General features: G+C 37.2%; 1 protein-coding gene across 2 annotated transcripts; it reads right to left on the minus strand.

Annotated features, from left to right (window-relative positions):
* Positions 1-232: 232 nt before the first annotated feature.
* Positions 233-2252, minus strand: LOC142638489 (two-pore potassium channel 1-like). Of its 2 annotated transcripts, none has more exons than XM_075812514.1 (3): positions 2201-2252; positions 820-1752; positions 233-685 (listed from the first exon to the last, which is right to left on the minus strand). In XM_075812514.1, exons 2-3 carry the CDS (start codon positions 1719-1721, stop codon positions 529-531), a joined length of 1059 nt encoding a protein of 352 aa, XP_075668629.1. In that variant the 5' UTR covers positions 1722-1752; positions 2201-2252; the 3' UTR covers positions 233-528. The 2 variants fall into 2 exon arrangements, with proteins under 2 accessions (XP_075668629.1, XP_075668630.1); XM_075812515.1 differs by lacking the exon at positions 2201-2252 and adding an exon at positions 1884-1903.
* Positions 2253-14609: the final 12357 nt, after the last annotated feature.

Genomic DNA, 14609 nt, shown 5'->3' on the forward strand with positions numbered 1-14609 from the left:
AATATTAGAGAGATTAGAGATTAGAGAGATAATGATTTAACTTCATGTTATTAGTTCCCTTGTTAGCCAATTAATATACCTATTCCTATACATGAAACTACAGGGAACTTCTTTCAGTAAAGTCCATCTTCTAGTTTGATTTCCCATATTGTGATTCTTGATTGAATTATGAAATGTAAATTGAGATCTATACTCAGCAATTAGGAAACCACAAGTTCTGTGACACAAATCAATGAGCACACAGATAAGCAAGCCCTCTGTTTCATCTTTATTGGTACATAAAAATACAGTAATCCATTTTATCTACAAGTGACATCCACATGTTACTAAAAGGCCTAGTTATACAAAATACATGGGGAGAAAGCGCTTCTACTTTACTAAATTTTTTTACTCATAGTAAAAACATTACATTGACTATTACAAACTCACAAGCAGCTCTTAGAATGCTTCTCATTTATTATTATCAATATTATTTTGTTCACCAGCATATATAGATGTCAATACTCAAACCACTTTGCTAAAGTACTTTCACTTCTCTGTTTCAGATGGCTTAACAGGCTTGGTATCAGGTGCTGATAAGCTTCCTGATTGATCAAGGTCCTCAAACTCCTTCATTGCAAGTGAAATATCTTCTTGGGTAATCTTCCCCATCTCTTTGAGCTTATGTAAGATGTACTTGCTGGACCTATGGAAATGAAGAAGTTAAAGAATAAATTAGACAACCTATAAGATGAGATAATAAATTGTACATGTAGATAGTAGAGGATAAGGGAAAACAATTAGCAGGCAATATGTCCTAAATGAAAAAATTCAACTTACTCTACACCCTTATCACCATCAAGATCTGCAGCCTCAAGATCTTTATTTTTTGTCATCTGAGCAAGAACCAACTTGACTAATGCCATTTGCCTGCATTCAAATTTCAGCTCAATAATCTTCAAGAAAAACTGGGCCAAAGACATAGTACTTGACATCATCCAAAATACTGCAAAAATACGCCCTTTTGTATGTTTGAAGCTCTCATCTGGATAGCCGAGGGTTGTGATAGTGACGCCAACCCAGTAAAATGCATCAATAAAGTCGAATCCCTCGACTACAGTTAGATGGAGTGTCCCAATACATGCAAGCGCTGAAGCGACAATACTGATCGCCATAAGCTGCTTCATCACTAGGTTGGTCACAAGCTCTTTTTCAATTTCATTTGGACCAAGTTTTTGATGCAAATGTATGGCTTTCACTAGCATTCTCTCTTGCTTTTCCGCCAAGTATTCTCCAGTTTTGCCCATGACTAGTCCAACAACGCCCATTCCGATGAAGGCAAAAACACTGGAGAGTACCTTCGTAAGGTTATTATCAGGTACAAGGTCCCCATTCCCAATTGTGGTCACTACGGAAACAACGTAGTAGATAGCATCAACAAGTCCATTTGTGTCCTTCCCCTTGAAGTGGTGCCTGAAGATGTAGAAGCAAAAAGTTCCCACAGCCATGTAGATGCCAAAGCCGATGCCTACTTGCTTATAACTTGGGTGTAGTTTCACAGAAATTGATTCAGACTGAGTAGTTGGGGCAGTGCCATTTGCCGTTGGAGAAACAGAATCTGCAAAGAAAGCACTCCTGCACCAGCGGTATATTCTACTCTTAAGACCTTCTTTCTGATTTGTTTGCGGTGTAGGCTCTTCCAATCCTGACAGAGTCAGCTTCTCAGTACCATTCAGGGCCATTGTGATGATTCAGCAACTAGTACTTCAAGACCTGCATACACAAATTAAAGTTTAAAGCTATCATGTTAGTCTCAATATTGTTCATGTACATATATATACTACTTCCAATGCTAGTTCTGTCAAGAATATAGGTTCATCTCCCACTATTAATGTACCACTAACCGTAAGTTTCTGTTATACTTCTATTACTATAGCATGAAGCATAATACGATTCAAACTCTTGTTGGACTTATTTTCTGTCAATGATGCAAATTATAACAATGGCTAGCCAAAGAATTAAGTGGATTAACAATAATTGATGATATGAGAAGTAGCTATGACCACATGTTACCTATATAAGTTTTGCTGCATTGAAAAAGAAAATTATGCCCAAATTAAATTTTGGAAGATGAACTGAATTGAAGTAAAAACTTTGTACTGAATTAAGCACTAAATGAGATTCTTTACAAAAACCAAGCTTGAACTGAACTTTGGCTTACCAGTACTGGAAGGGAGGTTTGGATTTCAGTTGGTGAAGTTTGAACCGCAAATGCTTTAAACTAGTTGGCTAGTTGGCTGGACGTGCATGCATGGCAACTTCCCATAAGACGTCAAATAGATTTAACTTTGTCTATTCCTAGAGGAAGCTTCCCACATGTTACGTACTTAGTTAAAGTAGGAAAATATAGCAAGGAAGCTTCACTTCGGAGTGGACACACATTGAAGGCTACAAACAATTACCCAGAATCACAAGCAAATCTATCCAGGAGCTTTCATGGATTGGCTTACTGCCAATTGCTGCTTGCTGGATTGGTTACAATTAGCAAGAAATCTTGATGGATTCTCTCCCTTTTTGTCTAAAAAAAAAATAGGTAAGGGAAGCAGCTGGACATGAACATAATTGTCTAGTCGAGGAATCAATTACAAAATGTTAGAATAATAGGTAAATGATTAAATTCATTATCTAACTTAAAATCTTGAGACAAATAGTAGTTTATTATAATATTAGACTAGGTGGTCTTAATCTCCTTATTTGCCTCCATTCTATGTTTTATTTAAAAGGTTAAAATTCTTATATGTTGAGCCTCATTTAGTAAGAGGAGTTTTGATTCCACGAGTGACCACATGTGATTGTAACTTTATCCCTTTTCTTATATTTTGGTAAATGTTTTTGGCAAATTTACCTAACCATGATCATAGTAAGTCCTTTTATTTGAAAAGTTAAAATTTTATGTCACTTTCCCGACTTATTATAGGAAATATAGGTCTAAATATGAATGGAGAGAGTTAAAATAATGATTAAATAATTAAATTAATCACTTATAAAAAATGATTAAATTCATCACTTTCTTAACTATTTAGATTTTTAAAATAAATGGTAGTTTATTAGGTATCACAGAGTTGACAACTTTACCCAAATATGATCCTAGTAACTTATTATTGTTGAGGAACCAATATCTAAGGAGTCTAGATAATTAAGACCACAATAATTTCAGGTAATGGAAGATATAATCGTCTTTAAGTCGAATTAGTCTCATTGTCATTCACAGAAGTTTCAACTATCAAAACCTACCCTTGCCAAGGCCCTAACCATTGTCCCACGAATCTTGCTACAATCTCTCACTTGCCTATTTGGACCCTATTAAGTCAGATGGGGAAATTCCACCATATATTTAGTTTTTGTATGCTAGTCTTGCAGCTGACCCAACATAATTTAATTTCTCACATTGTTATCTTTTTGGTTGAATCATATATGTTTATATCTTACCTGCAATAAGATGCTGACTGGCAATTATATAACCAATTATGTGATACAATTCGATCATTGTCATGACAAGCATGTACCCATAATCATTTTTGTTACTCAAAACTTGAAGTAGCTCTTTAAACTGACTGATTTTGGAGCTGTTTTTAGGACATATGTACCTCTTTCTTGTAAAGATTTTTTTTTTTATTACGTGAAAAGGAAGTAACTTAGGGTGTCTTTAGGAGAAAGTCTCTTGTTAATACCGCTGAGCTTTCAAGGTAAAATGGTCCCAATGCACCCTGTGTTCCATTATTGAACACTGAAAGATTGAGAACTGAGAATACAATCGTTTGTCGATTCTTTAAACCTTATGTTCCGTCTCCTCTAAACGGTTTATCATTTGTAGATTCTTTAAAAATCCGGTTTGCCAAGAAAACAATCAGCCTATGAATCACTCAAGTTTTGGCTTTGGCTCGTTAAGATATCTATTCGAATTATCTTGAACTCAAGTTTGAAGCTCGATTAACTAATGAACTAAGCTTGAACAAAGCCAAGCTTGATATCTTAGCTCGATTTGATGTATTTGTGAACAGTGTCATTGAGTCACAAGGTGCTTGACTATTTTAGTTCATTAGGTTGGTTAAGTGAATTTGCTTGATTCAATTTATATTACTTCACTGTTTCTACTTCTTATTAGTGCATTTTAGTTGCCAAATTAAACTAAACTTTTACTTTCAGCAAAAAAAAAAAAAATTTCTAATTAGTATTTAGTCTACTTTCACTTATTGTTATTTTAGTTTCTGAAGTTTAAATTTTGTTTCCTCCTCGTTCTTAAACTTTATAAATGTTATTAATGTGGTTCTTTCGTCAACAACCATTTAAAAAAGTTGTCGTTAATAACACAAAGCGATGTAGATTTTTTTTTACTCTGTTTTTCCTTCTCCAGTACCACCCGCAAATGTCATTTTGTGGTGCTAGTGGTAGTTTTTCTTTATAATTGTGGATGGAATGATCGTATTAACAGCATTTGTAAAGTTTGAAGACTATTGACAAAATTAGGAATCAAAATAATAATCATCCTAAACTTAGAGTACACAATTTAATATTTAGCGTAATCTTTATTGATGAAGCAGTTGATTGTATGGCATGGATAATCAACTCCTACAAAAAGGAGAATTAGAAAGTTTATCGATGTAGTTTAGCCAATAGGAGTTTGCATGAGTTGGGTTGAGAAATTTTTTTTAACCAACCAATCATGGTGGGTCCCAACCCATCACAGGGGTTGAACCCAACTCAACCCAATCCACTTGAATCGGGTTGGACTCATGGGTTGGGAATTTTTTTTAATTATTATTATTAATAAATTCAGCATTAGAATTACATTATCACAAATAAGAGTAAATTTATAACCAAATAATCATGAGCATAATGCCAAACACAAACTATATGAGAAAAACTTAGAGTTTGAATTTTATTTAGGAAGAGGGACAAAAAAAATAAATAACAAAATTATAATATATTTTTTTAAAGTTTAAAAATATATTAAATATAAGTGGGTCGAGTTGAATTAGGCGGGTTTGTAAATCTCATGACCCAAACCCAATTCGATCTACTACCAAAAAAAAAAAAAAAAATTCATGACCCAACCCAACCCACTATCTCCTAAAAACCGACCCAACCCAGTAAATTGGGTTAGATCGGGTCAGTTTTGCTAGATTAGCGGGTTCGTTGCACACCCTTAAGTGTAGGCAACAAGATCTTGAGTACTTAAGTTATAGTTTATTATATATATTGAAATTAGAATAAAAATAATTGATACCTATATTATCTTTTTCTAAAAGGAATCTTGAGAATTTTCAATATCATGTTAGCTGAGTTGTTGCTTGGTGTACAAAATCAAGGACTATTGCTTGAATTATAGTTGTCATTAGTGGCAGATCCGTGTAATGAGTGGAAAAAATTGACGGTCTTTTTTTTGGTAAGTGAAAGATGAAAATAGTAATTGAGACTTATAGTACTATTAGTTCCAATCGCTTCTTAATTAAATGATGTGATTATTTTCTAATAAAATATAGTTGATGTAATATAATAGATTTTCTAAATTAAGCTATTTCTATTTGTTATTTGAAAGTGTTTAAAATTTGTAAGTTTTTTTTTTTCAAGGAAACATAATGCATTTTTTACATTCAATTATTATATAAGGTGATATATTTTGTAAATAATGTAATGCATTACAAACATTTATCCTCTATATGTCTTGAATAGCCTAAAAAGGAAGTATATCTAATTAAATTCATCACTTATATTAGAAAAAAAAAATACAAAACTTTAATTACCTAAGAAAAATATAATTTTATCAAAAACAAAGCAACATTACGCGGAGAAGGTTAAATAATTGTCAATGAAGTAGCTCATTTTTTACACCTCTCCTCCCAAAACATCACTGAAGTAAATCAGAGGGGACTGAAATGGACCGAACGGACCGACATGGACTGAAGTGGACCAAAATTGATTGAACAAACAAAAATTGACCGAATGGACCAAGGTTGAATGAAATGGACCAAACCGAACAAAAGTAGTATGCTAATGTGGCTCAATATAAGCGTAGCAATAATAAATGTTACGTTTTAACTTTTAGATATTATATAAATGATAATCTTTTAGATATTATATAGGTGATAATTATGGAGATAATAGTCATAACCATAGGTGAAGTGGAGGGTGACCCCACCCTTACCCCAAAACTCATTTCTATTAGTAAACAAATAGTACTTTTTTTATTATAATAGGTATTGTATTGTGACAATGGTTGTAGGCTATTATGGATATTTGTAAATATTTGTAAGTAGGCATTGTGACAGTGTATGCTTTTGTTGATATTTGTAGATATTTGTAAGTAGGTGTGACAATTGTAGTGTGTAAGGGTGTGCGTGTGTGTGTGCAAGGTGGTGCATATATACCTGCAGGGGTGTGCATGTGTGCCTGCATGTGGGTGCTTGGGAGTGTGCAATGACTAGTGCAGATAAACTATACTGCTATTGTACTACTATTGTGGGTTGTTAGTTGGTTTGGCCAAGGTGTCAAGTAGGTAGTTAGTTGGTTACGGGGTGTAGTGCTTATAGGGAAAGGGTAAGGATTGTAAAGGTCATGCAGATAAGAATTTCATTGTTTTAAATCCCTATTCTTTCTCTCTACCTTGTTCCTTGTTCCAATTCTTAATTCCTTCTTCCCTTTCTTCCACTGAACTATCAGAATCTTATCAATTGGTATTAGAGCCCATTTCTATAACCATGACAAAAACTCGATCCATAGCTGTCCTCACAGAAAGGTTCAATGCTCTATCCAAGACTACAGAACAACATGACAATGAATTCCAAGTTTTGCACCAGAAAATGGATGCCATGACAACCATGTTACAGACCTTATTAGAGACAATCCAAACCTTCTCTAAAGCTGGAAATAGATGGCAAACTAGGCCAAATTCTCCAACAAGGGCTATGTCTCCAAGAGTGCAAGCACACCAAGATTCAGTTTTAACCACTAGGAATATAAAGCTTGAATTTCCAAGATTTAAAGGGGGAAATCCTTCGGGTTGGGTGTACAAAACTTAGCAATTTGTCCATTTTTACAATGTACCATTTAATCAGAAGATCTTGTTGACTTCTTACCACATGGAGGATGAGGTTTTGGTATGGTTTTAGGATGCTGAGGATGCACGTCAATTCACTAGATGGAATGCATTCATCAGGGCTTTGCATATTAGATTTGGCACTTCAACCTATGATGACCCAATGGAAGCTTTGTCAAAATTAAGGTAGGTCAATTCAGTAGCTCATTACAAAGGGCAATTTGAAGCCTTATCCAATCGTATTAAGGAACTTCTAGACAAGCATAAGCTCTCTTACTTCTTGAGTGGCTTGAAAGAAGAGATTAGCTTCTTGTGAAGACGTTCAACCCTCCAAATCTTGGTGCTGCCTTTGGATTGGCTAAAATTCATGAAGAGTACCTCAATGCTAGCAAGAAATGTACTAAATCATGGGGTGAAGCTCAGGTAGCAAGACCCTCAATTCTTTGTCCTCCACCTTCCAAGACTGACTTTAAGACTTCTAAACCACCATTTCAAAAGATCCCAGCTGCTCAGATTGAAGAAAGAAGAAGGAAAGGATTATGCTTTTCTTGTGATGAGAAGTGGGTTGCTGGTCATAAGTGCAAGACTCCAAAGTTTTTTATGATGGAAGGGGTGCAAGCTTCTGTGTCTGAAGTAGAGGTCTGTTCCAAGGAGACACATGTGGAGAAAGTAGAGGAGTGCATTGGTTCTAATGTGTCTTCTGACTTGATCAATTCTACTACTGAGATCACATTGTATGCCTTGTTAGGTAGTCCATCTCCAGGCACCATGAGAGTACTTGGAAAAATAAATCATCAAGAATTGGTGATCCTAATTGATACATGTAGCACTTATAACTTCTTGGACACCTCCATTTGGATGTTGCTGAAACTTCCCATAGCTGTTGAAGATAGCTTTGAGGTTAAGGTTGCCAATGGTGCATTGGTGCAGACTAGTGGTGCTTGTCATGCAGTCCAACTTAAGCTTCAAGGGCAAACATTCCTTATGAATCTCAATGTTTTGTCCTTAGGAGGGTGTGATGTTGTCTTAGGCACTCAATGGTTGTACACTTTGGGACTGATCCAGTGGGACTTCCAGCACCTCACTATGGAGTTTGTTTTAGATGGCAAGCCAATTTTGCTCAAGGGTTTGCAGCCCTCTGGTCTTGATTTTCAGGACTCTATGAAGTTCTTCAAACCTGCTGTCAAGAGTTGGTTATGTCTTCAAGTTATCTCCCTAATTCCTGCTTTAGATCCAGAACAAATTCAGCCAGAGATTGAAGACCTTTTGACTGAATTTAGTGCAGTTTTTGCTATTCCATCTAGTCTGCCACCCTTGAGAGGCCATGAGCATCAGATGTTGCTTAAGGAAGGGACTTAAGCCATCAATGAAAGGCCCTACAAGTACCCTTTTTATCAGAAATCTAAAATTGAGAAAATTATGCATAAACTCCTAGAGGTTAGATCCATTAGACCTAGTCAAAGTCCTTTCTCTTCACCAGTGTTGTTGGTGTGAAAGGCAGATGGTAGTTGGCATATGTGTATAGATTATAGGGCCCTTAACAAGGCTACAATCAAGGATAAATATCTTATTCCTGTGGTGGATGAGTTGTTGGATGAACTCCATGGTTCTTCCATTTTTTCTAAGTTGGACCTTAGATCAGGCTACCACCAAATCAGAATAAAGGATGAGGACATTGAGAAATCTACCTTTAGAACCCATGAAGGCCATTATGAATTTTTGGTCATGCCATTTGGTTTGACAAATGCCCCTTCGACCTTTCAATCACTCATGAACCAGATTTTTAAACCCTAACTAAGGAAGTTTGTTTTTTTTTTTAATGATATTTTGGTTTTTGGTAAGGATTTGACATTTCACTTATCTCATTTGAGAGTGGTGCTTACTGTGTTGCTTGACAATAAGTTGTATGCAAAGAGAAGCAAGTGTGTTTTTGGTTGTGTCAAAGTGGCGTACCTTGGTCATTTGATTTCTGGTCAGGGAGTTAGAACAGACCCTTGGAAGACTGAAGCTATGTTGCAGTGGCCTATCTTTACTTCTGTTAAGGCCTTGAAAGGGTTCTTGGGGTTGACAGGCTATTATAGGAAATTTGAGAAAAATTATGACTTAATTGCAGCTCCACTTACTGCCCTATTGAAGAAGGACTCCTTCCAATGGTCTACTCAGGCTGAATTAACTTTCAATACTCTCAAGCAAGCTATGTCACAACCATCAGTGTTAGCCTTACCTGACTTTACTAAGCCTTTTGTTGTTGAGTGTGATGCCTCAAGTACTGGTTTGGGAGCTATCCTCATGCAGAATCATAGGCCATTAGCTTTCCACAGCCAAGCTTCTAAGGGCAAAAGCTTGCTTTTGTCAACTTATGAGAATGAATTGTTGGCATTGGTCATTGCTGTGAAGAAATGGAAACCATACTTGGTAGGAAGGCCCTTTGTGATCAAGGCCCAATACTGCAAAGTCTCAAATTTCTTTTGGAGCAACAGATTAGGAGACCTGCTCAGTAAAAATGGTTCACCAAATTGCTTGGTTACTCTTTCATTGTGGAGTACAAGAAGGGTAAGGAAAATAAGGTAGTTAACGCCTTTTCTAGAAAAGAAGAGAGTTCTGCTATACAACCAGGGGATGGTTTTGTTTCCTCTTCAGTGGATGTTGGTTCCTTGTTTCTTATTTCTTTTCCTTGCCCTACCTGGTGTGGTGGGCCTTTTTGCAGTATTGGGCCGGACTGCCTTCTGTCGTGCTAGGCTCAAAGTGTTCTGGATCAAGGAGTTGAGACCGGTCCAATTGCAACCCACCTTGTTCCGGCTTGTGCACAAACTATGCCCCATTTGTCAAGGCTTTGATCACATGCCCATGGCAAGCAGAGCTACTATGGTAATTACGGCAGGCAAAGCTGTTATGGTAATTACAGCAGGCAAATATAATAAAGATAATAAAAGAGATTCGTTCACTATTTAAACAAAAGTAAATAATGGGTCATTACAAGGAACGCATGTTTTATGAAATAGCAACAAAAATAAATACGGAAGAGGTAGTAATAAGCTTATTGAATTAAAAAGAAATATCAGTCTGTCGTATTAAGTTATGTTACGGGGTGTAAGTCAAGAAGGAAGTCATTTCCTCAATGCGAATAATCTCTCCGGAGAAGAAATTTACTACTTTAAGGGAACGAGCCTAAATGACTTATGCCTAGAGAAGTCTCTTGCTTTAGCAGAAAGCATGGTTTGAGAGGGAGAGAGGGAATCAACCTATCTGGTGCATGCCTGCTATTCTATTCTTTCCTTTTTTGTTTTTCCTATTCTCCCCCTTCTTTCTTTCTTTTCCCTTCGTTTTTATCTCTCCATGTTTGCTTAGTTGTTGTGATTCTCTCCCTAGAGGTTATTATTACCATCCCCCTTCCCATGCACAGTAAAGGTTCCTTATATAATGCCTGCCACGGCTGACTTTTACCATTTTAGCCTTTAACTGTCTTTGTCTGATGTGAGTGTCCTTGCCGACCATTACTGATTGGTCAGTCGCCCAGCCAGCACCACTTACCTGTGTTGACCACGCCACTCCACATCGTTAGATGAAGAAAACTATTTATTTTGTTTGTTTGTTTGCTTGTCGTGGCATTCTTACCTGCCACGGCGTGGGTGCTCTCTCTCTCTCTCTCCCTCCATCCCTCATGACATGCACCTAGTGGTTCCAACTCAACCTTGCTTCTTTTGGGCCGTATGTCATCCCAGCAGGACACTTCTCCCAAAGAGCCTAAGTAGGAACCTCAACATAGGTTTTCCCCCCTCCCCACCGCTAGACCATGCCCTCTTACCTCTAACCCATAACCCACCACTTCCTGTATTGGCTAGGTACAGGCTGGTGGTATCTGGGCCTTGCACGTGCCTCATTTCCATGTTCGTCCAAAATTTGCCTACTGTTCATATGTTTGCCGCGGTCTGGAGGTTTGTTTTTCCATTCTGCCGTTCGTCCTTAACTTCCTATGGCATGAGTTGTTTCCTGATTTCTTTATGGCTTGCTCTGTTAGGGGCTAGGCTTTGCCTGATTGTGGGATTTCCCTCTTTTAGGCCATTCTTCTTGCTTTATTTCTGCGGTCTTGCTATTGCTTCCTACTGCATCATTTTGCTATTCCTGCCGTGACGTCATTTGACCCAAGGCTACTAGGCCTTGTTAGGCTTATTGCTTATTTCTTCTTTGATGACCCAATAGGCTCATTGGGCCTTTTACCACATTACTTGTGGGCTCCCGTGTCCCATTTACTTCATTTTAGGCATCATCGGCCCACTTACTTTCCTTAGACATCCTTGGCCCTTTCTACTTTTCCCATGAGCTTTTACTAACTTTTTAGGTTTCCCTGACCCAATTATTTCATCCTTCATCCTTGGGACTTATGGACTCTCCATTGCCCTTTACTTACATTACTTCGAGCCCGCTGTGACTCTTATGGCCCATTCTCACTTTTCTACATCACATACTGCCCATGGGTTTGCTACTTCTCTCTTTCCGGGCCTTTTTAGGCCCATTTGCTTCATTAAGGTCCATTTGCTTCCTTAAGGTCCATTTGTTTGCTTTGTGGACCTATGATCCATTATTCCTGCCACTTGGGCTTAATGGTTTTTCTATCCAATTTCTAACTCTCTTCTGCCCACGCTGTTGGGCTTCTTCTTCCTGCTAGGCTTCCAAAAAAATGAGCATCTACACCTAGATGACTATTTTGAAAGATAGCTACAATGAAGATGCTGAATATCAGCAGTTGTTCACTTCTCTTTCTGGTAGCTCTTCCAATTCCTCTAAAATTTCTCTGCAGAATGGTCTTCTTCTTTATAAGGATAAGGTGTTCTTGAGCTCTACCTCTCCATTGAAGTCCTTAGTTCTTCAACATAAGCATGACGATCCCATTGGTGGTCATTCTGGTTATTTGAAGACCTTATATAGGGTTAAGCAAGACTTCTTTTGGAAGGAAATAAAGTCTGATGTTAAGAGGCATGTGAAGCATTGTGAAGTGTGTCAAAGAATTAAGGTTGAGACTACCAAGCCAGGGGGTTTGTTATAGCCTTTGTCAATTCCTTCCAAGCCTTAGACTGATATCAACATGGATTTTGTGGAGAGTCTTCCTAAGTTTCATGGATTTGAGGTCATTATGGTGGTGGTGGATAGATTGACCAAATTTGTGCATTTCATGCCTCTTTCTCATCCTTACTCTGCTTCTAAGGTGGATGCTGTGTTTATGAAAGAGATTGATAGGCTTCATGGCATGCCACAGTTCATTGTAAGTGACAGAGATACAGTGTTTACTTCCAAATTTTGGCAGGAACTTTTCAGACTTCAGGGCAGTAACTTAACCATGTCTTTAGCATACCATCCTCAGACAAATGGTCAGACTGAGGTGGTTAATAGGAGTTTAGAGCAATATCATAGGGCCTTTGTATGTGACAAGCCTAACTCTTGGGTTGAGTGGTTGGATTTAGCAGAATTCTAGTTCAACACTAACTACCACACCTCTACCAAATTCATTCCTTATGAAGCATTGTATGGCTATCCTTCACTAAGGCAATTGGATTACATTCCTAGTACCACCAAGGTTAAGGCAATGGATCACCTTCTTAGGACTAGGTTTGAAGTCTTGACATTACTGAAACAAAACCTTTTTGATGCTCAATCCAGAATGAAGCTATAAGCTGATCAGAATAGGCTTGACAGGTCATTTGAGGTTGGGGACTAGGTTTATTTAAGGCTTCAGCCTTATAGGCAGTTGACCTTAAGGTCCAAGAGCTTCAATAAATTCTCTCCAAGGTACTATGGGCCATTTAAGGTTTTGCAGAGGCTAGGTTCTGTGGCTTACAAGTTGGTTCTACCTTTAAATTGTCTCTTGCATCCGGTTTTCCATGTGTCCCACCTTAAGAAGCATTTGGGGGCTCAAGTCATTCCCATTCCTACCTTACCTCCTATGGATTCTAATGGTTTTGTCCATCCTGAACCTGTTTCTGTTTTGTAGACCAGAACTAAGCAGCTTTGGTCCAGGTTAATTACTGAGGTTTTAGTCCAATGGCAAGGGCAGGATCCAGTACATGCTACTTGGGAGTCTCTTTATGCATTGCAGCATCAATTCCCTCACCTTGTGGGCAAGGTGCTTTGATTGGGGGGGGGGGGGGGGATATTGATAGGTATTGTATTGTGACAGTGGTTGTAGGCTATTGTGGATATATGTAAATATTTGTAAGTAGACATTGTGACAGTGTATGCTTTTGTTGATATTTGTAAGTAGGTGTGACAGTTGTAGTCTGTAAGGGTGTGCAGGAGGGTGTGCATGTGTGTGTGCAAGGTGGTGCGTATATACCTGCAGAGGTATGCGTGTGTGCCTGCATGTGGGTGCGTGGGAGTGTGCAATGACTAGTGCAGATAAACTGTACTGCTATTGTGGGTTGTTAGTTGGTTGGGCTAGGGTGTCAAGTAGGTAGTTAGTTGGTTACGGGGTGTAGTGCTTATAGGGAAAGGGTAAGGATTGTAAAGGTCATGCTGATAAGAATTTTATTGTTTTACTTCCCTATTCTTTCTCTCTACCTTGTTCCTTGTTCCAATTTTTAATTCCTTCTTCCCTTTCTTCCACTGACTATCAGAATCTTATCATATTAGTTTGTCCCCTCTAACAAAGAGATAAAGACGTTATAAATAATAAATAATAAATAAACTCACAATAATTATGATCTTTCACAACAACTGAATTTCAATTTTTCATATCATGTCATTTTTTAAAGTTCAAATTAAGTTCATCCTTCTCATGGCATTTAAACTATAATTAAGTTGCTGGTTAAAATTTTGTTTTTATTTGATAAACACACACACACACATATAGGGGAAGGGTGATGAAATAAGGGAATACACTCACACTCCAACACCAAAACTGCATGCGGCGGTTAGCGTCGCGGAGCAAGTGATAAACCCCTTCTCAATATCACACCTTACCAATGTGGGATGACTTGACAACACTGAGTATCTTTTTTTATTTGATAAACACACATACACATATATAGGGAAAGGGGTGCTGGTTAAACTTAAACTAATTATAAAAAAGAAATATATTACTTTGTCTTATTTTCTTATAACATTAAATTCATTATGCCCTAAAACCTCCTACATTTAATACCTTGATTCTTTCATAACATCAAATCCTAGGTTTTGGTTTTAAACTAAAATTTTAAATAATTAGAAAAATAGGGAATGAAAGCGGAATTCTATATAATTTTTAAAAGCAATCATGACAGTAAAGTAATATATGTATACAATATTTCAAGTATATTTTTAAAAGCAATCAAGATAGTTAAAGTAATATGCGTATACAATATTTCAAGTATATTGTATACTTTTAACGGTAAATTAACCTAGCTATGAAACATGAATTTTTTTTATATATATATTACATTACATTTTATATGACAAAAAGGGTTGTTTTCAGTTGAAGGTAATGTCTTACAGAACTGCATGGATCAATGTAGGTCTAGCCTGGAGGATTGGAACAACAAGGAATTTGGACACGTGGGTAAAA

This window comes from Castanea sativa, chromosome 6 (genome assembly GCF_040712315.1).
Source record: "Castanea sativa cultivar Marrone di Chiusa Pesio chromosome 6, ASM4071231v1".
NCBI classification, from domain to species: domain Eukaryota; kingdom Viridiplantae; phylum Streptophyta; class Magnoliopsida; order Fagales; family Fagaceae; genus Castanea; species Castanea sativa.

What these genes read in the sequence shown, in the direction of transcription:
- LOC142638489 (XM_075812514.1), bottom strand. Translation starts at nt 1,721, where the DNA reads ATGGCCCTGAATGGTACTGAGAAGCTGACTCTGTCAGGATTGGAAGAG. An exon ending in GATGGTGATAAGGGTGTAGA is followed by an intron (nt 686 to 819) that starts GTAAGTTGAATT and finishes TCATTTCCATAG; the next exon opens with GTCCAGCAAGTACATCTTAC.